Raw genomic sequence first — 24,574 nt, 5'->3', positions numbered from 1 at the left:
TGCACTTGGTGAATCCAGTTTAGCACTATCACACTGTCTGGTGTTCCCTTACTCCATGACAAATGCAAAAAGAACCTGGCCTTTTTTAAAAAGAAGCTTTTGTTCTCCAATGAGGTGTGAACAAAACTGGTGCTTTTGGCCTGAGCATTTTGGTATAAGAGAGACAGCACAATGGACCTGGGATCCATTACATCAGATGAAAACCTTCTGCCCAAAATCCTTTCTAAAAGACACAGACATCTCTCAGTCAAGAAACCATTGGGAAAAATCAAGCCCCTGCTTTCACAGACCAGAGAGAAAGCAATGTAAAAATCTGATTCTGCCAGTTCCTACACGGAGACCTTTTACAGCTGGAGTCAAAGCACTCCACTATGCTGAGCATACAGGAAATACAAAGGAGAGCAGAGGCAAATCACAGGCATGACTCAACATTTTGTTTTGCAAAAAACACCCTGTGAAGTGCATATTGCATAAACTTTTAGCAGTCACCGTCAGCCAGAAGGAGACTGCCTACTAACAGTGCAGGTGATCGCTTCGGTGTTTCCAAACAGGGTGGCCTCTGAAGGGCACCAGTCTTTGTCAGGACAAGTCTCCACACGACTTCTGCTAATAATTACGACCAAGACAGAGGTCAGGCATGGAAAACTGATCTCTGAGCCCAGCTAACACCACACAGTCCACCTCTCTGGCAGTACTCACTCTGCACACCAGTTCTGCCCCTCTGATAACCTTAGCTCCAGTCCCTCACCCACCATCAGCACCACTTAGCAGGAATGGCCACCAAACACAAGGCCACAACTGGAACTTTCCTACAGCTCTGCAGATGGATGGTATCTGTTTCCCTGAACTGAGGGAGGGACAGTAGGAAGGAAAAGGGGAAATGCAAAATCCCCCAGACTAGAATGGCAGGAGGCATCTCATGCAAGCAGCTTGGTTTTAATACTGTCACCGGCACCCCTAATAGCACAATCTTTCCATTGATTTCACTGTCCTCTGAACCAAACCCTAAGAGTCTGAGCATGCTCAGAGCAGATTTACAGAGAAGGAATTCAGGGGGAAAAAAAGAAAGTAAAAGGCAAACACTGTGTTACATAACTATTTTGTGATGTTAACTGAAACATCACATCCCACTGAGGATGGCTGATGGTGCTGACCATGAACAGGAGGATTACAAACTATTGTCTGCCCTCAGGTAAGCAGGGAAAAAAGAGCTACAAAGCAGCTGCTTTGGAAAGGCACACAGAGAAGAACACACCATTATACTCCCAAGTGACACTCACACCTGAATCCTGAATAAATTCTCCAAGCACGAGCATGCAGCAAAGTTCCTCAGGTGGCCTCAACATAACATCCATTATCCTTCCGCAACTTCCACTCTCCCAACACTAAAAACAACGTTCTTCTTTAAAATAACTGCTTTCTTTAAAATAACTGCTTTCTTTAAAATAACTGCTTTCTAATCTACTCCTACAAAGGAGGCTGCTCTTCCTCTCCTGTTACCGCAAGCATCATCCCACCTTCGGAGGGGGCCCGGAGCCCACGGAGCAGCTGTGGCGGGCGGCTCCCGGGACGGGGCGGGCACGGTACCGCCGTCACTAAAGGGCTCGGCGGGCGGTACTACCGGGCAGCATTCCCTGCTGGAGCCATGGCGACCTGCGTGCAGCTCTACACCGGCGCCAGGATGCCTGTCGTGGGGCTGGGCACATGGAAGGTAACGGGGGCCGCGGTCGCTCCATCTCAGAGGGGCTGGGTCCGCAGCCGGTGCCATCTCCTCCGGTGGGGTCCGGAGCGCTCGGAGGTGGGCAGGGAGCGAGGACAGCTCGGCTCGGTGACACGTCCCCGCCGCCATCCCCGAAATCCCGCCCGGGATGCCGCCGGGGATGCCCTGTCCCTCCGGTGGTCTCCGCAGGCAGAGCCGCGGCGCTGCTTTTGAAGCCGCTTTCCCTGGCGTGCCCTCCGTCCCTGCCGTCCCCTCCTGCCACGGGGGAGAGGCGACCCTTGGGTCTCCCCAGCCTGAGAGAGGGCGGCTCCGTCCCTCCGGTACCCGCCAGGGATGCGCGGATCCCATCCATCCCCTGCTATCCCGCCCGGGCTCCCGCGGCTGCCGCGGCCTCCCGGGCCCCTCTCCCTGCTCCTTCCCGTGCCACTGCGCTGGAGCACTTCCCTGCTGCTTCCGTGCTGAGTAACTGTAGTCCTGGGCGATGTCCCTGGGAGTCATCTGCTAACGAGGTATGGCTTTAGAAGACCATTCATGCGTTTCGAGCAAGTTCTGACAAAGAGGTTTGCACTGTTGTTACGATGGCTACAAAATCACTGATCTATACAATGCCCAGAAACAAACATTGCTGGATTTGTACGAACAAGATATGTCAACGTTTCTTTGTGCACAGCTCTTACACACCCTTTCAGGGCATAGAGACACATAGAATTGCACATCTCCTCTCTCTCTGAAGGAAGCAGCTGACATAACTTCAAATTACAGGTGGGATGTGCTCCAGGATGAGCTGGGCTAGATCACAGTACAACACTCCAAAGAGATGTGGATGACTAAGGTGTAGCCCACTGCCCTCCCCACAGAACTAAAATTTTCCCAGTTGGGCAGTTTGACTATTTCTCTTCTTCAACACAGCACTGGGAAGCGAGGAGTGCTGGGCAAGAGGCACTGCAAAGCTCCCTGGCACAAAACTTGGTTCCTCCCGTCCACCTCTGGTGAGCTGCCCAGGTGTTGGGGCTCTGATCTACTTGGCTGTTGGCTGAGCCCACGTGGGACTGAGGCTATGGATAAAAGGCTGGAGGCTGGCTTCAAACCCAGCAGCCTGCATTTGTAAGATGAAGAGAGCTTTAGGAACATGGCATGGAAAAACTCTACTTAAAACCACATTGTATGTGTTTCTTTAGCTGCTAGAGAACTAGGAAACGGCCTGTATGCTCTGATTTGGGATCTTAACCTTCTTTTTCCAGTCTGCAGCTGGGCAAGTAAAAGCTGCGGTGATGGCTGCCATCGATGCCGGGTACCGCCACTTTGACTGTGCCTACGTGTACCAGAATGAGAATGAAGTTGGGGAAGGGATCCAGCAGAAAATCAAGGAAGGCATTGTGAAAAGAGAAGACCTCTTCATAGTCAGTAAGGTAAGGTGACTTAGGATCCAGGGGAAAGCCTGCTTTGTGACAACATATGCATAGAGGGCAATTCAGAGCAGTGGGGAAAGGCTGTGTGCTGTAGTGTGGAGCAGTTAGGAGAATAGTTCAGGCCTGTACTGATAGAAACCTCTTTTTGTCTCTCTCAAAATTTTGTTTTGTGTTTTGTATTTTGTAGAGTGTTATTTAAGATGTGTTCCACATTCTCCATTTTCATGAGACTGTTCAAAATATTTGTTAAGCAGAAACGGTCCCAAAAAGGGTGCTAGTTTTTTTCCTTCTTCTGGAAAGAGATTTAACCCAGGAGATCAGAGTCTGCCTTGTTTTTTTCTCCAGCTGTGGTCCACTTTTCATGAGAAGCCTCTGGTGAAGGGAGCCTGCCAGAAGACTCTTGCAGACCTGAAACTGGATTACCTGGATCTCTACCTCATGCACTGGCCTCTGGGGTTCAAGGTACAGTAACAGCAGTGACCTTGGTTTTTGCTCCTGGGAGAGCTCCTCAGAAGTGCCAGGGGTGCTTGCAGCACCACTGCTGCTGCAGTGCAGGAGGAGCCGTGCCTGTTGTGCCAGCGCTGCCCCAGTGCTGCCCATCCCACTTTCCTCTGCCCCATCAGCCGGGCCCCTGATCCCCGGGACCGCTGCCTGCACAGCGTCCTCTGCCCTCCTGACAACGGGGAGGCAGAGCCAGCACTAAGGTCAGGCCGCTGGCTGCAAGATTGACTCATGCTGCTTAACTTTTGGCTAAATCATCCTTTCCTGCTTTGTGGGAAGGAAGGCTGTACTTTGCTGCCTGACAGGAATTCTTTTCTTTGCGTGTTACAGAATCACAGAACAAGAGAATGTTTCTGTCTTCCATTTCTTTCTTTAATCACTGAGTCCTTATTGAGCTGACCTTTGCTGTAGGGACCTTAAAGTTGTTCCACAGACCTTGGATTTCAAAAGGTGAGGCTTTCTGACATCCATGTCAGAAGTACACGAGATACATCTCACCCTTCATGTACTTCAAAGGAGCTGATGTCTCAGTCTGTGTCTAGTCTTGGCTTTTTCTTTCTGCTGCAGACAGGTTAAGACCTCCATCCTATCTGTTGCTTTTGAGCTTGCCAACTGTTTGTCATACTTGCAAAGCTGTCATGGTTAGTTTTATGTGAACAAAGACCTTGAATGAAAGTGTCATGGCATAACACTCTGACATCTGCACACTGGATGTGGAGCGATGTGGAGATGTGGGGTTCTGTTTCTGAGTTTGTACATCTGGGGTGTTCTGATTTGCCTAGTGCCACCAACTTAAACTGATGCTCCCCTCACAGGACACCTGTGTTCACATAATACCTTATTCAGCAGATGTGGCTTGGCCTAAACCTGATTTAAATGTTCCTGGGACCTTAAAAAAACACCTCAGTTCTCTCTTAAAGGAATAATAGAGGAGTACAGGAAGCTTGTTTGTTCCACAAGTGGTGTGATTTGTTTATCTGTATGTGTTCTAGTGAGTCACCACTTTGCCGGGTCTAGGAGATACACCTGACCTTCCTAGTAGGAATGATTCCTGATCATTCCCACTAGGAATGCTTGCTGGCAAACATTGCCAGGAACAACGCAGGGAAATATTAGTATTTTCTGTACTAGTAGCTAAGGCCATCATGGTCTTCAGTTGTCTTGGTATTAACTTGCCAATAAAAAGAGTGTTTCAATCATTTTTTTTCACTGACAGGCAGGAGAGGAGCTGTTTCCCACAGATGACAAAGGCATGGCTATACCCAGCAACACAGATTTTCTAGATACATGGGAGGTAAGTTCAGCCACAGTGGCAAATCATGTCTTCTGTTACTGGCAGCCTTTTCCATGCTTGCATTACCTTCAGCAGTCGCAAAGTTCTTATATATTTATTGCACCATATACAATGTAGCTTTTCAAAACATAAATGCTCAGTCGAGCTGATAATCTTTAGTGAAGCTGCAAGCCAGACTGCTTGACCATACCAGAAACAGAACTGTCCGCACCACTGTTCTTAAACTGCTCAAATACACTTTGCTGAAATAAATTAGGTTGTGATCTTACCCACAGCCTGCCCTTACAGCTCTCCCGTGCTAGCTCAAGAGCACGTCATTGATTATCCTGATTTCCCATGTGTAAATAACTGAGAGTGAATTTCTGCCATCTCAAGCAAGGAGCCTTTGGATTTGGGTGAGATGGAAGAGGTGACACAAATACACCGGTGTGCACTTTCCCCTAAGAGGCAATCTTTGCAGCTCCAAACAGTTGTCTTTCCTTGCCCATGAAGGGAAACAAAGCCACACCAGGAAGAATTCCTTCAGTCCTGTATACTGGGTGCTGACTGTGCTCCTCTTTCTGCCAGGCCATGGAGGAGCTGGTGGACTGTGGGCTGGTAAAAGCCATTGGTGTCTCCAACTTCAACCATGACCAGATTGAAAGAATCTTGAACAAGCCAGGACTGAAGCACAAGCCTGCAAATAACCAGGTAAGCTGCAAAGTGGCTGCAGGTGACTGCTTTTGTGGGATTATAATGATCCAATTACAGCTGCATGAGGAGATGGGAAAAGGGAGAACAGAGCAGACACAGCACAATTACACCCTGTGATTACTTCTGAGTACACATAAAGATGTTGTAGATCTGTGTCCTGATAGGGAATGAAGTTGTGGTACACAAATTACAACAAAAACTTCTTAAAAGACTTGTTCTGTTATTAGTAATGGCATCAGTCTGTTATTAGTAGCAGGTAATTGTTCACACAACACGTGTTTTTTTTCTCATGCAGGCATGCACAATTCAGTCACCCAGCTGAAAAAGAGAGATCAATTTTAACTATCTATGCAGAAGCAGAGCATTTATTGACACACTAGTGGCTTCCTGGTATCTACCCTGATTTATGTAAAATAAAAAATAAAGTGCTTGTATACACACATAGCAAAAAAAATCACCTAGCCTTTGTCTGCATACAGCAGCCACTGCCCCTTTGTATGCAGGAGCTGCAGAAGTTTATCCCTTCAAGGAGCCTTGGACAGAATCAGATATCTCTTACAGTTCTGAAATCAGTACTTCTTGCAGGTTCACTAAGAGTACTAACTTCCCTCAGTCTCCAGAGCCTGCCAGTCCTTCCCCTCCATGTAGTTAAAAAAAAGGAGCATGCTAAAAGGAAAAAAAAAGCATCTCTGTCCAAAACTATGGAATCCATTCACACAAATTCATGAGAAAGGGGCTTCTATGTCTAGAACAGACAAGGGAGAGAACAGAGCAGTGCAGCATGTCCTTCTCATCCCACACCATATTACTACTGACTATACAAGGCAGTGGGGTTTTCAATATTTGCTAAGATGCTGCTTAGAAATCTGAGAAGGACCTCAGAACATGCCAAAGAACCAGGGCCAAAGAACCCAGAGATGAGCCCTATGAAATGCTCTTTCCCTAGAGCAAAAAGAAATCTCACTGTAGAAGTAGGTGCTGTAGAAAACTAAGGCTGAATAATACCATGCAAAGACTGGCACATGAGGACAAATACCAGCCTTTAAGTGCATCAGGAGATAGTGCCTGGAGTGAGTTACAGTTGTATTCAATCAGTCTCTATACTCTTCTGTGGGCAGATCGAATGTAATCCATACCTCACCCAGGAGAAGCTGGTGAGCTACTGCCAATCCAAAGGGATTGCTGTGACAGCCTACAGCCCCCTTGGCTCTCCTGACAGACCATGGTAAGGTTGCTTGCAATTTGTGAGAGAGCTGGCATGGATAAGGCTTGGAGCACTGAGACAGCCAGTGTACTATTAGCCATTGATCCCAAAACAGATTGCTGGTGCTCTCTCTCCCCTGTGTAGGGCGAAGCCAGAGGATCCTTCCCTTCTGGATGACCCCAAGATCAAGGAAATTGCAGCCAAGCACAACAAATCCACAGCCCAGGTACATGGATGCCAGACTGTGGGTACCCCTCCCTGTAACACAGGACAGCTAATGACAATGTAGAGGACAGGCTGGCTCTTTGCTCCCAGTCACCTCTGGTGTGAGGCAGCAGTGCAGGTCTGTTTTCTGTATGGTCTGCAATGCATACTCTCAAGTGTGCCCTGACTGTCATCACGAAACATTTTCTTGACCCATCTTCAAATGCTGTAATGTTTCAGTCTTCATCTCAAGTCCTCTTGCACAGAATGTGATCTTGACAGAAGTCTGAGTGAGCAGGAAGATTTGACTGGCCCAAAGTTGAATGGGAAAGGAAGCCTTTCACATGAGGCTCCACCACTTCCCTCTTTGCTCTCCAGGCAGGGCAACCAGGGCTGCAGGGACAGGAATGATTTGAAACAGGGATAACAGCTGTTGGAACAGACTCTGCTCCCTCTGGAGCAGGAGGAATGATTGAGTTGTCTGTTCTTGCAGGTTCTCCTTCGCTTCCAGATCCAGAGAAATGTGATTGTGATTCCCAAATCTGTCACCCCACAGCGCATTGTGGAGAACTTCCAGGTGAGGGATCACGAGTGAGCTGGGTGCTGCCCCTCAGGGATGGCTGGGCTTCTCCCTGCACAGCAAGCAGTGATCCTTTATCATTCTTCCCAACTCCTGCTCAGGCAAGAACACCAGGCTTCTTGTCTGTTTACACACTCTGCTCAGGGCTAAACTTAAGGTTACAACTGGAGAGCAGGAGTGAACCAAGTTCTTTGGAAACAGTGTGCTGATAATTTTAGCAGTCACTTTACACGGTGTCATGTACTCTGCAGACTAGAGATGAATTGCCACATGGTTCTTCACTGGCACTTGAGTGCAGTAGCACACCACAAAAGGCTTATGTAGAGCAAGCAGTGTTAAGAAAACAGCTGTGGTGTTCACAAACCATGGTGCTCTATTGTTAATTCAGTGGTCTTTGACTGCAGCTGCTCACCAGGATTTCAAAAAGCCTAGATAGATTAAGTGAAATATGGAAGTCCTGTAGATGTGCCTTTGGAATAGGACAGAAAGATGCATCTTTCACAAGTGGCAGATGCAAGAGCTTGCCAAGAGTCCTGCAACAGCTGGCACGTCTAATTGCAACTTTGGATGAATTTTTCTATTCCCTCTGCCAATGCCTTCTTGGTGATACAGAGAGATGCCTTTTTCATGAGCACTCATTTCTTCTAACCAGCTTGCAGACTTGTTCTTTAATTTTGTGGATTTTGCTTACAGCCTCTGGTTTGTTCAAAGAGGTGATTTCCAGCTCTTTCTCTTGTTAGGTATTTGACTTCAAACTGACTAAAGAGGAGATGGCAACCATTTTCAGCTTTAACAGAAACTGGAGAGTCTATACAATGAGCACGTAAGTGGTAGCATTCAGTATTTGTTTTTGTCCAACCCCTTAAGTTATGAATACTATATACACAGAGGTTTTACATCTAAATACTGCCTAGAATGCCAAGAGCCTGGATGATGAAGTAATTGGGATGTTCCAAGTGTACAAAAAACACATACTATAGAGGAAAACAAATCTGGAACGAACCCATCCTACAACACAGAGTTCATATCCCACCTTAGTGGCTTCTTTAAGCAAAACTAGAAAGGAAAATTGTGACTAAAATGAAGTCTTCTATTTCCTTCAGGGGCAAAACTCACAAGGACTACCCATTCAATGCAGAATACTGAAGATGTTCATATCCTGCCCTCCTTCAGAGCTTGGTCTAGTATTTTTCCTATCAATTTATCTAGCTTTCTTATTGCATCTCTCCTCCTGCAGCCAGTGAAGTCACAGCAGTGATTATCTTTTGTTTGTATATTTTGTGGGGTTTTTTTTTATATTCAGTGATTAACCTTTGTTTATTCTTTCTGAAAAATACAGTAAAATTGTTCCAAAATAATAAAATGGGGGCTGTAATAATTTTCTGTCAAAATTTGAATTGAGTAATCCACATTTAGCAAGGGACAGACTTTGAACTACACATTCACATCTATAATTTATCCTGTTTCAACACAACAGGCTGAGGAGGATAGTTGGCAGTTATGAGAGAAAAATCTGAGAAATAAGAACTAAAGGCCAGCAGTTTTATCACTCCAGAAGTAACTGAGAAAGGAGTTTTTCCTACTTAGGGAAAGTTTTTCCTTAGGGGGAAAAAAAAATCCATAAGCAGAAAGCACACAGGTGTGTGGTCGGCAGTATCTTCAGGCAGGTTTTCTCCTGGATTTTCCCCGGGACAGGGCACACTCCCGGCGGGCAGCAGAGGGCAGCCAGCCCTCAGCCACTCGAGCCAGTCCCATTCCTGGCAGTGCAGGGACGTCCCTGCTGTCACCCAGCCCGGGGCTCCGGCTGCTGGCACCGGGAGCTCAGCCCCCAAAGTGCCGGCAGCCCCGCTGGCCCTGCCAGCCTCCAGGCCAGCTTCTCCTGGCCGCACCCACTGCCCCTGTAGCTCCATCCGCATCCCCCCTCAGCCCAGACAGCCATCCACCACTGCCCTTGGTCCCACAGCCCCAGGGGACAGCAGCAGGTATTTGCTTTTGGGGCTGTGTCACCTTCCCGCTTCCTACGCCTGGGCAGGTGACCAAACACAATCACAAAAAGTTGCACACTGGGTGTCAAGGCAAAAGAGTAAGACTTTTGTTCAAGAAAACAAGCACCTTACGAAATTCTTTCCAAAAGTTCCACTTTCAAATCATGAAAATGTGATCCAAGGATGTTTGCTTTGCAGCTTCCTAAAGGAAGCAACCCACAAAACCTTCTGTAATCCCCAGGCTGAGGTGAGACAGCTCTGCTGAGATCAAATACACATTTTTATCAACAATAAAGCTACAATGTTGCTATGATGCAAAAATTTAGATCACTGTCTTTTTAGTGAATACTTTCTCCAGCGCTGGTTACCCAGTGGCCCATAGAGCCTTCAGGGGTTTCCTTGTTCAAGCTTGACTCATCCACCAGCTGCAGTCCCCTTGGAATTAAGTCCTTTCAGCATGGATCTCCTTCAAAAAGTGCACCTATGTCTCCAGAAGTATTCCTGAGTCACAGCACTGTGAACTTAAATTCTGGCACCAGACAGGGTGTTTATATCTGTTTCAGTGGCCTCCACCTAGGTCACCACTGCCATCCCTTGATACCATCTGCAATTTTTGTTCTTTACATTCCACCCTGCACTAAATTGAAAGATATACTAAGAATTGTTTCACCCTTATTCAAACTCCATCTTTAAAATAATCATAATCTTACTGTATATTCATTACTCCACCCCTTGCCCCAGCAGACCTCACCGTGAACATACGACACATCCCAAACCCACCCCTTGTCCAGCAGACAAAATTATCAGGATCAACACTGGAACAGTCAACATATTTTCCAACCACTTCTAAAACGTTTTCCAAGCTGAACTCCCAGCATCATCCTTGGTCATGCCACTAATCTGCCCATGTTCTGGCATGCACCATCCAGTACAAGGTGTGTAAGTTACTCCTTGATGTCCCAAAAGCTTATCAAGAGATACCAGTAGTAACTGTGCTCCAACCTTGGAGCTTTCAGGCCACAGCATCAGTGGTCACCACTTATTCAGGGTCCCTTCCCCCTTGCCTATAAACACAGCCCAGCAGTCCAAGCAACTGAGGGGGAGTCTCATCTGTGGGATAAGCAGAATCAGACCATTGCTCCCCACAGCTCTTCACTGGTGGACCCTAAAGCCTCTCTCCCATGGGAAGGGCAATGCCTGCTAGTAGCAGAGAGCCCAAACTTCCCAGAGCTCTGCTCTTACAAGGCAAAAAGCGGTATCTCATTTGCTCCAGTTTCCCAGCACCGACACGGCCACTGCAGGGACAGCTGCTCCAAGTGTTCAATATTTCTGCAATTTCCTTCTGAGCAAAGGACTGTTGAGAGAGCACTGACATTGTGGGGAGCAGCACTCTTACCTCCACAGGCCTACCTAACCTTGCAGTTCAGGCTGCCTGAAGAGGCTTTGTTTTCACTTTGCTATCAGTTTCCCCCAAGATGCCAGAGGAAAAAGCATCTGCCTCTCTCTTCCGAGTCATCTTCCCACCCAGTGCTGGTCTGCCCAGATGCCTCCTCTCTTCAGGCATTTGCACACTGTGTGTACTCACCCCTGGACATGCACTGGCTGCTCCACTTTCACAACCTGTGTATTCCCAGGGTCAAGATCATTGCTCCTTCCAGGGTTCCTCTCACTACTCCACTTGTGAGCTGTGACTCAGGTACTGAGGAGAGAAAAAATAACACAGAAGAACAAATAAGTCAGTGCCTTTCTCCCCCTTCTCCAGCCTCAGTTTAAGCCAAACACCAATCCCCTCCCTGTCCTCCTCTCCACCCCCACTTTGTCACCACAGATTACATCCAGGCCATCCCAGTCCCTCCCTGGAACCAAGGGTGGCTCGGAGGGTGATGCTGGGTGCCTTATGCTTCCTTTCACCACTCAGTCCTGCTTACTGTGTCCTAGAGCTCCTGGGTGGGCAGTCTGCTGTCCCCAAGACTGCCACTGTCCCCAGGGCTGCCGCTGTCCTGCCCAGCAGGGGTGGCCCAGCCTACAGGACCCTCAGCAGCCATTCCCTTTGGAGTGAGGTGCTGCCCTTCTCACCAGCCAGGGGCACTGTGGGGGACACACAGGTGCTTCCCATCTGCCAGAGCTCAGTCAGCCCAGGTACAGGGCCAGTTTCAGAGCTGGCCAGAATCAGTCCTGACCAACCTGAAGCAGTTCATGGTTTCCCCCTGCCCAGGGAAACCATGGTTTCCCCCCTGCTGCGCTAAACCTGCCCTTCCTACACAATAATCACCACAGAGGGGTGGCAGGACTACTTCCTCATCCTTGGCTGTACCTGGGACTTGTTATTTCAGCAGGTGCGATTAAAGGACGAAAGCATGAGGACAAAAAGCCTCATCAGCTCTGAGAATATGGGAGATCCACCAAGATAAGCTCCTGGGCTGATTTGAGCTCAGAGTGAAAAAGAGGCCGAGGTCTTCTACAGTCAGGGCTGGTCAAGCCCCTTAGATCTGCCTCCTGGCATCCAGAGGTTGATCTCAACCCCCCACTGAGCAAGATAAATCTCCCCTCCAAGCAAGGCTGAAATTCCTGCTGTGCTTCCCAGTGATTCAAGCTTGAAACCTGCGTGCTCTCACCTCCAAACCCCAGGTCAAGCTGCGCCTGTGTCTGTCAGTAGCTCTGAAGTTGCAGACCCCTGCAGCTCTTCCCCTTGGTTGTAGAGAGGATCACACCTTGCAATGCTGTCACCTGCCTACTTTGCCTTCATGTTTTTTCAGCAGGCCACTGGGTCTCTCTGGTAAACACTGTCCATAAGGACATACCCACTTCTATTATTTTGGGCCCTGTTCTCCGATTCCAAACACTGCTGGTCACCAAAGTCACAGCCCGTGGTGAAATTACAGTTACTAAATGCAAAGTCAGCAAAACAAACTGAAAACTCATGATATTACGCCTTCTGCTTCAGTGCACGTGGATCAAGGAAAAAAAAAAGAAAGGAACACCCTCCTCCCCCTCACAGTTCCTCATTGTCAGTGGCTCACATGGCCATGTTATCAAGGACACAGGACACAGGATTTAGCAGGCTGGCTGTCACAGGGTGACACGAGCAGTTCTTCTTCTTCCCCAAGGACCCCACCAGACCTTTGGGAGAGGCAAACAGTGGAAGCTGACTGGCCTTACAGCTCTGAGGGGAAAGGCTCTGACTCACAAGAGCAAACAGCAAAAACAAAATACAGAATTTCTGCCTGAAGTCTCCTGTGACAAGATGGAGGCATCTCTCTGACATAAAATCATCAGGGAAAATTCAACCCAAGTGGTAAGAGATAAGCACCAAGTTGTGTAAAGGTTTTGTGATCCAAGTGAAAGCACATCTCATCCTGCCAGGGATGCCTGATGGTGCTGACACAAAACAGGATGAACATTAAAGAGGAAAACCAATTACCTTGCCGTCCTTAGCTAAATGGAGCAAAAAATATGGAGCTGCAGAGAGCAGGGAGAGGCACCCAGAGCAAACGCTCACACCTGAAGAAACTCTCCACATGTGAATAAGCAGCAAAGCCTTCCAGGCAAGCCTGGGTTTTTCCATTGCGCTGTGACGTCTTCAGCAGAACAGCGAATGCTTGTCTGCAAAAGCATCAAAGCCAGTTTCTGATGTGAGACTGCTGGCCACTACCACATATGATTACAATCGGGCATTTTACTCTGCAATGTCCTCAGCACTTCCCTAAAGGCAGAGGGACAGTATGATCATTATGTCACTCATTAAAAAGTCACTGTTCCTCTTCTGCGACTTTCAAAACACTTTCAAAAAACCTCTTCTAAAATTCAAAATAAAGCTGGGTTTTTTTAGATTCACTCTGTCCTAAATTGGTCCTAAGCCACAGTTCGCAGTGGAAGCTGCGTTTGTCCCACTTGGCACAGCGAGCATCTTCCCCTGGGCTCTCCGAAGCCGGGCACACCGAGGTTTCTCCCGTCGTGTCGCTGTTATCGGCACACAGGGCCACAAGACCCGGACCAGCCCTGGCCACCAGGGCGCTGCTCCAGCAAAGGGCTCCGCGCTTCCATGCCCTGAGGCACACAACGAGCCAAGAGCTCTTCGGGCGCGGGGACACAGTTCTGTCCCGTGTCCCCTCTGTCATCCGCAGCCCGGGGATGTGGCTCCAGGGCACCGAGGTGCTGCGGGACGGTCCGTGTGCGGTGAGCGCAGCCCCGGGGCCAGGCTCGTCTGACACAGCCCGGGGGCTGCGGGACGTTCCCGCACCACGGAGCCGCAGACGCTGCCGACTCCTCACCCGCGGCCCGGGCCCGGCGCCGCCCCGACTCCCCCGCGCCGCGCCGGGCGGGGCGGGCCCGGCCGCCCGCTCGCTATTAAAGGCGCGGGGTTCGGCCGCGGCTGTGGCGGTGCTGCTGGCGGGGCTATGGCGGACTACGTGCAGCTCTACACCAGCGCCAAGATGCCCATCCTGGGGCTGGGCACATGGAAGGTACCGGGCCGCGCTCTCCCCGGGCTGGCGGCGTGAGGGCGATGGGGAGGAGGGGAAGGAAGGAGCGCGGCCCGGGCCCTGCGAGCGCTGTCGTGGTCGCGCAGCGCTACGGACACCCGGCCGGGCCGCCGCCGGGGTTTGGCTGTATTTCAGTTGGGGATTGCTTTGGATATGGTGGCTTTCTTAGCTTTGTCTTGCCGTGAGAAAGGTCTTCAGTGCTGTGCTGATGAGAGCTTTTTTGCCATCGCTTTTTTCAGTCCCCCCCAGGTAAGGTCACAGCTGCGGTGATGGCTGCCATCGATGCCGGGTACCGCCACCTCGACTGTGCCTACGTGTACCAGAATGAGAACGAAGTTGGGGAAGGGATCCAGCAGAAAATCAAGGAAGGTGTTGTGAAACGAGAGGACCTCTTTGTTGTCAGTAAGGTACGGGTCTGGTGATACAGAATATACCAGTGAATACTTTTTTTTTTTTTTTTTTAAGTGACCCCCCAGTTCTTTACTTACCTACTCAGTTGTGCAGCATGGAACAGTTCGAACATCACTTAAGCCATTCCTGAGATTTCCTACTTTACCTCATCCTGTATTGAGAGTTATGCAGGGTCCATACCACAAACTTGGGTGATGCTTTCACCTTTTTCTGGCATGAAGCTATGCTATTCTCTTTCATGCACTGTCTGACCTTCTATTAGGTGCTTTTTAATTTGTTTCAATAAGTGAAGCAAGACTATTTCTGCTGTCTACCAGGACAGCATGTAGTCATGTGTGCTGCCACTGCACACATTGCCCAGTATCACAGGCCTGTCCTGCTCACAGAACAAGCCCCACTTGAAGAGCTGTAGGATGACCTGGTGTCACATCACTTCCCAAAAGGGACAGACACCCTGCTGAACAGTACAGAAGAGTTCCAAGAGCTTTAACCCAGGAGGTCACAATCTGCCTTGGCTTTTTGTCTCCAGCTGTGGTGCACATTTCATGAGAAGCCCCTGGTGAAGGGAGCCTGCCAGAAGACTCTTGCTGCCCTGAAACTGGATTACCTGGATCTCTACCTCATCCACTGGCCTCTGGGATTCAAGGTACAGTAACAGCAGTGCCCTTGGCTTTGTCTGTGAGTGCCAGTTTTGAAGAGCTATGTTGCTTATAGCCCAGTGATTGCTCCAGCTGCACAGATCATGCTGTGTCTGTTGTGTACCAGCACTGCTCTGGTGCTCAGCTTTACAGTGGCCATGTGAGCCAGGCTGTTGATTTTTACCTCTGAGATCCCTGCTTGCATGGCATCTGCTGCCCTTTTGGTCATGGAAGAGGCAGACCTTCAGCCCTAGGGATGGATTTCCGTGCTGGAAGCAGAAGTTATATTTCTTTCCTTTAGATTATTGCTTGTATTGCCTTCTACAAATCCAAAGTATGCTCAGCAGACAATGGTGTGGCTCCTTCTTTGTGGAAAGAGGGCTGTACTTTGCTGTCTGACAGTTCTTTCCTCTGCATGTCACAGAATAAGAGATTGTTGTCTTTCATTTCTGTCTTTAATCACTGAGTCCTTTAATACAATCCAGCTGGAACTGACCTTTGTTATAGGAGCTTTAGCATTCCACAGGCCTTAGAGTTAAACTTTTTAGTTCCTAACTCTTCTACTGACTGCATGCAAAGGAACTGATGTCTCAGTTTGAATATGTCCAAGCTTAACCTTTCAGTGATAGCTTGATCGAAATTTTCTTTCTACCTCTTGCTACCAAGACGAGCTGTTCTTCATAACATCTGTATTTTTAAAATTAGCTTCACGTGGACAGAACTATGAAAATGGAAATGTGTTGTGGTGTAAATAATGAATGAGTAGAAAGTAACTGGTTTTGAATGAAGTTGATACCTGGCAGATAGTCTTAAGTGGGATACAGGGTGTTCTAACTTTCCCTATGCTAGCAACTTAAACAGTGAGACTCCCCATGAAACACCTGTCAGGAAATCTGGTCCAGGATAAGGTGAACACCTTCCAAGTCCTAAGTGGTCCTTATTATGCATTTCATTAAAACACTTCATTATGAGCAGGTAACAACTGTGTCATTTTGTAAACTGGCTGTAATTCTACTTTCTGTATTACAAGTGAAGATTTAACTTTCACCATATGGATTTTGATGAGCCAGGAGACACAGTGTCTATCAGAAGTATCTGTCCATATTGGGTTGGCTGTAGGCAAAACAACTGCCATAATATCATGTGAAAACAAAAGACTGAAGACTATAGATAGTGAGTATTGATGTCTAATACATATGTAGATAATTCATACAATAATAAGGATTAGTTTGTCCTGTAATAAGAGTTTATAGCATCATGGTCTTCAGCTGGTGTTAACCTCCCAATAACGTGTGTTTCAAGCAATTTCTCTCTCACTGACAGGCAGGAGAGGAGCTCTTCCCTCTAGATGACAAAGGCATGGCTATCCCCAGCAACAGTGATATTCTAGAGACGTGGGAGGTAAGTTCAGCCACAGCAGGAGAAAGTTTAGACTGATGAAGGTAATGACAGCCTCAGACTGCTGAGAAGAGAAGACAATCTCATGTGCTTAGAATTACTTGGAAGGATTCACTGGTACAATAGCAAATTGTCATCTATCAATTCATCATTTTCTAACTTGCTGTGAATTTCCATAATCTCAAAGAATGAGCCCTTTGAGCATGGGAGACATGGCACATACACACCAGTGCTCTGAGGTTTTTTCCTCAAACTTGAACTCTGAAAATCTAAACACTTACTTTAGGCTTCTAATGAAGGAAACAAGAATGTGCTCTTCAGGCCCTGCCTTTGTATACTAGATGCTGACTTTGTGCTCCTTTCTGTAAGGCCATGGAGGAGCTGGTGGATGCTGGCCTGGTAAAAGCCATTGGTGTCTCCAACTTCAACCATGAGCAGATTGATAGAATTTTGAACAAGCCAGGACTGAAGTACAAGCCTGCAAATAACCAGGTAAGCTGCAAAGTGGCAGAGGCAAATGTTTGGTGGTGTTCTTCTTTGTGCGGTCATTTGTTGTGGGTTTTTAAAAGAAAATTACAAAGATCTTACTTTGAAATAAGGTTATAGAAAGAGAGACTGGAGTAGACACTGTGTATTCTTCAGTCTCACCCTCCAGCTGCTTCTGGATGCCAAGATGCTGGTTTTTCATGAACTCTGTGCTACTGCTTGGAAATCTGGTAATGAGCAGCTCCAAAATCCCTTCTTGAAGGAAGAAAGGAGGGGGAACTCAGATGAGCTCTAAAAACTTCCTTGCAGTAGAGTAAGACTTGGTGTATGTATATATAGAGAATTAGATGACCTTTTCATAACATTTCTGTGGAGAAGCCGGTTCCTGTTGCTGGTAACTGAGAGAATTGATCAGGAATATGCTTTATGGACTCAAGACTTAATGAAGGTTAGGAGGAGGGAGGAAATGGAGTTGCAAGGTAGGCGATAGAGTAGAAGTTGTACAGACAGCACTTGAATGAAATCTTAGGAAAATTCAAATGGCAGGAGCCCTTGGAAGATGATCTGCTCAGAGGTGCATCAGCCCTGAGATCAGACTAGGTTGTCCAGGGCTTTATCCATCTTGAAAACCTGTGAGGATGGAGACTGCACAGCCTCCCTAGGCAGAGTGCTCTGCTGTCTGATCCCCTGCCTTGAGTGTATGGCAGGGAGAGGGAGTTCTCCTATATCCAGTCTCAACCTCTCTTGTTTTCAGCTTGCATTTGTTGCCTTCCTCCAAGCACCACTGAACAGCTTGGCTTGACTTCGAATGACCTCCTTTTAGGTACTGAGAAGCTGCTACTAGGAGGCCTGAGCCTTCCCTTCTCCAGGCAGAACAAGCCCAGTTCCCTCAGCCTTTCCCAGTATGGCAGGTTCTCCAGACCCTACCCACCCTGGAGTTTCTCTGCTGAATTGATGCAGTGTGTCAATATTTGTGCTACTGTGGGGAGCTGGGAAGAGGGAAAACAGGACACAGTATTATGAAGGTGGTCTGACAAGTGTGAATAGAGACAGATGATCAATTCTCACAATTTAGTGGCTATGTTCCTGATGCTCACTACTGGCTCATGTCCAGCTCAGCCTGTTAGGACCCCCAGGTCCTTTCTAGCATGGTTACTTTACAGGTAGTCAGGTTCTAGCCTGTGTTATTGCCAGGGGCTTTTCCTTCCCAGGTGCGTGGCTTCATGTGCAGCCTTGTTGAATTCCTTCAGGGTTTTGTTTGCCTGTTGTTTCTGCCTGAGTGGGTCCCTCTGAAGTGGCAGTCCTGCCCTTGAGTGTGTTGGCTGGTTGTTCCCCAGTTTGGCATCACCTTCAGGATTGATGTGATTATAGACTGGCACAGGTTGCTGAAGAGAACAAGTCCCAGGATAGATCCCTGTGGGGTCTGTCTAGAGTTCACCTTGATTCCTATGGTGTTTGAAGGACTGTAGTCAATTATTGATACCAGATTAGTAACACTGGGTCCTTTACTGTGGTAGCTTGAGCATGATCAGTCCCAATGCACTTTTAGAAAACTTAGTGTAAGTTTTATGATACCTTTCAACATCTGCCATGTCTCATTGCCACTTTCACTGTATGATAATTACCCTTATCTCTGGCATAGGGGTCACTGATCTTGGACCTCTCACACCTTGTAAATGCTCTCAAGGTCTAAATGATTATTAACTATAATAAAGTTCAGTACAAAGTACTGGGCTTTTGGTCCCTGTCCTTCACAAACTACTGCTTCTGAGGAAATGCTTGCAAGCCTGAAAGCTTGCTGTTGCTAACACTTACCAGTTGGGCTAATAGTGAGAGTGCTTCCTGGAAACACTTTCTCTGTGCAGATATTTCACATGTAATCCACTGTCTTTCATGTCATTTCCATTCTTTATTTGAATTCAGACAGGATGCATGTTGGTTTAAATTGTAGTGAGAAATTAATTTGGCAAGGTAGTAATTACATAACAGTGATGCTGGCACCTAATTTAGGTTCTCAACTTGAGTGCCAGTGGACAGGTGAGGATGACTGTGCCTTGCTTATGTTGCACAAATTCTACCTATTGAATATCTGAGAAGACTAGATGCTCTATTACTCTTAAATAGCTGTCTTTCTGCAACTGCTGAAGCAAAATAAATACGTACAATCTGTTCTAAAAATGGAGCCCTCCTTTCTGTTTAGTATTCCAGCCTGTCTCAGAGGGGAAACAGGCATGTAGGCCTCTGATAACAGCAGGCAGCTAGAACCACAAATAAAGTGCTGGAGGCTGTAAACTGACTCCATGTTTTGCACTCCCTTGCTCCACCTGCCAGCAGCACAAGTTTCCAGGGCCTGCCCTCAGAGTGCAGCTGCAGGAGGCTCAAATGGCAGCATAGTCAAAACGGTTCTTGATGTTGCCTGCTGAAAGAAAAGGAGTGCTCCCTGGTGTGCAACTATCCCAAAAGTCCCTCTGTGCAAAGTATCAAAACTCGTGGTCATTCACTGCCTCCTGAGATATGAACAGTTCCTGTTCCATGCTCCATATCTGTGTGTTCACCTGCCAGAGCACAGACCCACTGTTAAGGAGTCTGTATTCCATTATGCAGCTATTCTTGTGGGAGTCCCTGCTAAGTGCATGTGTGTTTATAAAAGGTCTGTAATGGGCAGTGGGCTGGAGGGCTAATATCTTAGCAGGCAACCATTCTCACTATTTTCATACTAGAGGTGTCTAGTGTGAGTATTGACACAAAGCAAATAAAGACTAATGAAACAATGCTGATATTGAAGTTAATATGGTAGCTGTAAAAAATATTATGGCATGTTTAATTAGGGATGAAAAGAGAACTTTGTACTTCCTGGTCTGCAATCCTATTGCTGGGATTTTACAGCTCTCCTGGGTGTGCATTTTCCTGTCCCATTGAAACAATTGTGTAGCTGGTCATCCCATATGCTGGAGATGATCTGGATCAGCAAAGTTTTTAAGGAGTTTTGTTACAGTTCTTGACCCTTCACTGCAAGGAGAACTACTATAAATAGTAGAAAGGGGGTGAGGCATAGAGAAAACAAAGGCTGCACAATATTGCTGAAGAGACTGTAAATTAGCACAAAAATCAGCCTTTGAGTAAAAACTAATCCCTGGAACATATTAAAGCAGTGAAGTCACTGTCAATCTCTATACTTTTATGTTGGCAGGTTGAATGCCATCCATACCTTACCCAGGAGAAGCTGATCAAGTACTGCCAATCCAAAGGAATTGCTGTGACAGCCTACAGCCCCCTTGGCTCCCCTGACAGACCATGGTAAGATTGCTCTGCCAGGGAGCTGGTGTGGATTATTCTGGAAGCACTGAGGCTTACCATGTGCAGCATTAATTTTTCATGCAGATACAGATCTTTACTAGGTTGGACCTATGGAGGTTTCTTGCCACTGATCTTGCTTTCTCTGTGTAGGGCTAAGCCTGAGGATCCTTCCCTTCTGGATGACCCCAAGATCAAAGAGATTGCAGCCAAGCACAACAAGACCTCAGCACAGGTGGGTAGGTGCTAGAGTACCCCTTCCTGTAGCACAGCATAAAGGACAGCTAATGACAAGGTAGAGGCCAGGCTGGCTCTTCATTCCCTGTGGTGTCAGGTAGCAATGCAGGTTTGTTCCTCATGTGGCCTTCCATGCACACTTGCAAGGGTGCTCTGACCATCACAAGAAACATTTTCTTGACCCATCTTCAGATGCTGCCATGTTTGTCTTCCCATCTCAAGCCCTGTTGCAAAGGGGGGAACATTTGAATAGCCTACTCACAGTCTGGGTGGGAAGGAAAGGAATTGAGTGCCACTAAACTGCAGAGGGGAGGAGAAAGGAGGCTTTGTGGGATTCCATCACTCCTCTGTGTGCACTTCAGGAAGCGCTGCTTAGAATTCAGGTATAATTTGAAAAGCAGCTCCAGAGAGTGGGTTAATTCTGCTGAATTGTACCATTTACAGCAAGTAACTGCTAAACAGGCTCTACTTGCCATAGAGCAAGAGCCATCCCCTCTCTGATGCAGTGATGTGCCTCTTGCAGGTTCTCATTCGCTTCCACATCCAGAGAAATGTGATTGTGATTCCCAAATCCATCACGCCACAGCGCATTGCGGAGAACTTCAAGGTGAGTCCTTAGGAGTGTAGGAGTGAGCTGGGTGCAAGGCTTGGCTTCTCCCTGCACAGCAAGTAGTGATCCTTTCTCACCCTTCCCAGGTGCTCTTCTGACAGGAGGACTGGGCTTTTTCTCCATGTGTTTACCTGCAGTCTCCTGAGGGCTTAATTTAAGATTACAGTGGGAGAGCAGGAGTGAACAAAGCTTTGGGAAACACTATATCCTGATAATCTGAGCAGTCACACTGTGATTCTTCCTGTTCTGTGTCATGTGAATGACTAATTTGACAGCTTATTTGGGGCCTGAGCGCAGTAGCACACCACAAAAGACTTCTGTAGAGCGAGCACTTTTAAGGAAATAGTCCTGGTGTCCACAAACCGTGTTGCTGCTCTTGATCTGGGAGTCTTGGGCTGGACCCAGTATTAGGATTTTGCTTCCAAACACTTAGTGGCTTGAGGTGGAATATGGAGGCCTTGCAGCTGGTTCTTTGGCAGAGCACAGAAGGATGCATCCTTCACACATGGAGGATGGAGGTGTTCTGCAACACAGTGCTCCCCAAACTTTTTAAAACAACCAGCATATGCAACTGGCACGTGTAACTTGAGACTATAATTCCTACCTCTCCCTGCCCGCCTCCCACTCCAGCTAGAGGAGTCTCAGACATCCAGACAGACAGTAGAGTCTTTTTCCTTTCCCTTCATGAAGCAGTCACTTCTAACAAGCACCCTACACTGTGGACTTGTTCTTTGATTTTGTGATTTTTTTTTTCTTAATTTTTCTTTTGCTTACAAGCACTGATTTGTTCAAAGAGGTGATTTCCAGCTTTTTTTCCTGTCAGGTGTTTGACTTTGAATTGACTAAAGAGGAGATGGCAACTATTCTCAGCTTTAATAGAAACTGGAGAGCCTGTGAAATGCACATGTAAGTGGCACTTCCTTTTCTTTAAGCAATTAAGTTATCACATACTTCAGTAAATGAAGTTACAGACAGTAGGCCTGATTTGAAATTCAGGATATGCAAACTCAATTTTCAAACTCAACTTTCTAGAGTAAGATTTTTTAAGTCTTCATTTTATGAACCAGAACATGATGAGCATTGAGCAAACTTCATTTTCAGTTGGGTTGCCAAGAAACTCTTTGTAACTGGAATTGCAATAGGAGGCTTCTTACTCATAATTTTTGTTTTGTCCATATTGGAGGAATGAGCATGATACAGACTTAAAATCTTGATTAGCTTTGCTTGTGGTGTTTAGTCTTTCTTCGTGACTCTTAGGTACATTACAAAATCTGTGTGGTGTTCTGTTGTTGGGAAAGTAGATGAACATTCAAAATAAAACGTGAGGATTTGCAACTTGGAAGCGTAGAGCCACATATGAAATCTTCTTTGGAATGCTGCAAGAAAGGTCTTCCTGTCAGTAAACAGTGAAACCTTGAATCAGTTGTCTACAAAGCACCTCTAGGTCCCATCACCTGAGATGTTTGGAGCCCAAACAACAGAAGGCACTCAATCTTTTTGTTTGGGAATGCAGCATGTCCCCAGGAGAAACAGCCCTTGCTTTTATACAGTTCATCTCCTCCCTTGGTGGTTCTTTGAAGTGGCTACAGCTGCATACAATGTCTTTGGGACATGAGATAATCTTTGCTTTTTGATTTCCTCCAGGTGCAAAACTCACAAGGGCTACCCTTTCAATGCAGAATACTGAAGATGATTTCCTGCCTTTCTCCAGGCTTCCCAGATATGCTTCTGCTGTTGCCTATGAGTTGTCTATGTAGCTTTTTCACTGCATCAGACACCCCTCCACACCCCCATTTTTTTCCTTCTTTTTTTCCCCACAAGGCTGCAGTATATGTACTCAGTGACTTTGTGCTGGTTTGTTTGTTGGTTTTTTTTTTGGTTTTTTTTTTTTTTGGAAGAAGGAAATGCTGAAATGGTTCTGAAGAGCACACTGTGTGGACTAGTAGATTTTCTTTGCCAAACAGCAAGTCTGGAATTGGTAAGCAGAAAGCATTGAGCAAGTTTGAACAAGCAGTCACTTTTATTTTGGAATACTGTGAATTGGAGCTAGTGACTATTGTTGTCTGGAAGGACCAGGATATTGGCAGATGTTATGTAATGAGGTCTGCTTCTCTTTTCTGATTACTTTTGGGGTTGATTTTGTTTCTTTGTAATGCTCCAGACTTTTTTTTCCCCCCTCTAATTGGAAGTATAAGTTGATTTCTAAATGGTTTCTACATGGGTAGCTCTTTGAAAAGTGTATAGATCCTGATTTCTCAGTGATATAAAGCTGTTTTGCTTATAATAAAATACAGTTTCATTACTGTGTGTAATGAGATGGTTATTTCAGCCATGCTCTAACAGTAGTGTTGCTGGAGCAGCTGTGTAATATCAGCTGTCTCTAGAGATTACACAAAAGCAAGGAAATTACCATCCCCCACAAAATCATCTGTTGATGTTGACTTCTTACATGTGCCCTGGGAGCTGCCTGGTGTTCTCATGGTTGAACTTGTGGCCAATGGGTCTGTGCCTCTCTTTAAATAGAACTGTTTTGGTTCTGACAACCAATACAGTCCTGTTTAATTCAGTTTTTGTTTTGCTGAGGTGATAGTATACTTTGGCTAGTGGAAAACGTATTCCACTGAAGACTTGAAGCCTACAGAGCATCCTGTGGGATTGTTTTAATAAGCAGTAGAAAACTTGCCCTCTCCAGCAGGGGAGCACATGATGCAGGAAGGAATTCTGTGCTGGTACAAGATACCATTGGTAAACACAGTAAAAATGAGTTTCCAAGAAAAGAGCTAGCAGATCAGAAACTTAATGCTTTGTTCAGGGAGCACAGAAAAATCGGCTGAAACTGAACTTCTGGTATGTGAGGCGTGCTTGTCCCTTGGTGGTTTTCACAATACTTGCATGTAGTGGTTTTAAAGCTGTTGCCACATGAGAGCTGCTCAAGGCTGTTCACAAAATGCATTTGGGCACTGGTAAAAGCAGTGGCTAATGTTGAGTTGTTTTCATGCATGTTCCTGTGAGTTTTTTTAGATGTCTGAGTAGATCTGGGATGTGAATGGTCCCTCTGAGAAGGTTGTGTGGGCCTGGCAGGAAGGGGGTTCTCTCTGAACAGGTGGAAGAAGGGAGACACCAGGGCTGTTAATGCATAAGCAATCTAAATCTTTAATGTAGGGTTGTGATAGCAAGACTTAAAGTGAACTTGGTCAGGTTAAAATGTAATATGAAGGCAAGTTGATATCAAAGTATTTGTGAAATAGGTGGTTTATTTCCTGGTTCTGATCAAAAGGAGTCTGACTAAGGAGTCATACTAATTTAAAATTTTTCTTTCTCATAAATACTAACCATTACATTGAGAAAACAGATCTTTTTTTTTTGTAATTTCCAATGTCTTTTTAAAATTCCAGTAATGCTGAGACCAGAATTAGCATGCAACACGTT

General features: G+C 46.6%; 2 protein-coding genes across 2 annotated transcripts; both read left to right on the top strand.

Annotated features, from left to right (window-relative positions):
• Nucleotides 1-1,645: 1,645 nt before the first annotated feature.
• On the top strand, nucleotides 1,646-8,751 carry LOC309572442 (aldo-keto reductase family 1 member B10-like; the record flags this gene model as incomplete). Its single annotated transcript, XM_082280740.1, has 10 exons — nucleotides 1,646-1,711; nucleotides 2,962-3,129; nucleotides 3,475-3,591; nucleotides 4,847-4,924; nucleotides 5,492-5,614; nucleotides 6,736-6,842; nucleotides 6,966-7,047; nucleotides 7,519-7,602; nucleotides 8,346-8,428; nucleotides 8,709-8,751. 10 exons carry the CDS (start codon nucleotides 1,646-1,648, stop codon nucleotides 8,749-8,751), a joined length of 951 nt encoding a protein of 316 aa, XP_082136866.1.
• A 5,142-nt stretch (nucleotides 8,752-13,893) lies between these two features.
• Nucleotides 13,894-23,447, top strand: LOC309572441 (aldo-keto reductase family 1 member B1-like). The gene is made up of 10 exons (XM_082280739.1): nucleotides 13,894-14,053; nucleotides 14,311-14,478; nucleotides 15,012-15,128; nucleotides 16,444-16,521; nucleotides 16,888-17,010; nucleotides 20,195-20,301; nucleotides 20,452-20,533; nucleotides 21,059-21,142; nucleotides 21,969-22,051; nucleotides 22,790-23,447. The coding sequence occupies exons 1-10, from the start codon at nucleotides 13,988-13,990 to the stop codon at nucleotides 22,830-22,832; spliced, it is 951 nt and encodes a 316-aa protein (XP_082136865.1). The 5' UTR covers nucleotides 13,894-13,987; the 3' UTR covers nucleotides 22,833-23,447.
• Nucleotides 23,448-24,574: the final 1,127 nt, after the last annotated feature.

The sequence above is a fragment of the Coloeus monedula genome (genome assembly GCF_965178545.1).
Source record: "Coloeus monedula genome assembly, chromosome: 4".
Classification (NCBI taxonomy): Eukaryota; Metazoa; Chordata; class Aves; order Passeriformes; family Corvidae; genus Coloeus; species Coloeus monedula.
This window is presented reverse-complemented; position numbering and strand designations above follow the sequence as displayed.

Coding starts and splice junctions, on each gene's coding strand:
- LOC309572441 (XM_082280739.1), top strand. CDS start 13,988: ATGGCGGACTACGTGCAGCTCTACACCAGCGCCAAGATGCCCATCCTG. Junction 17,011..20,194: donor ACAAGCCTGCAAATAACCAG/GTAAGCTGCAAA, acceptor TTATGTTGGCAG/GTTGAATGCCATCCATACCT. Junction 20,302..20,451: donor GGCTCCCCTGACAGACCATG/GTAAGATTGCTC, acceptor TTCTCTGTGTAG/GGCTAAGCCTGAGGATCCTT.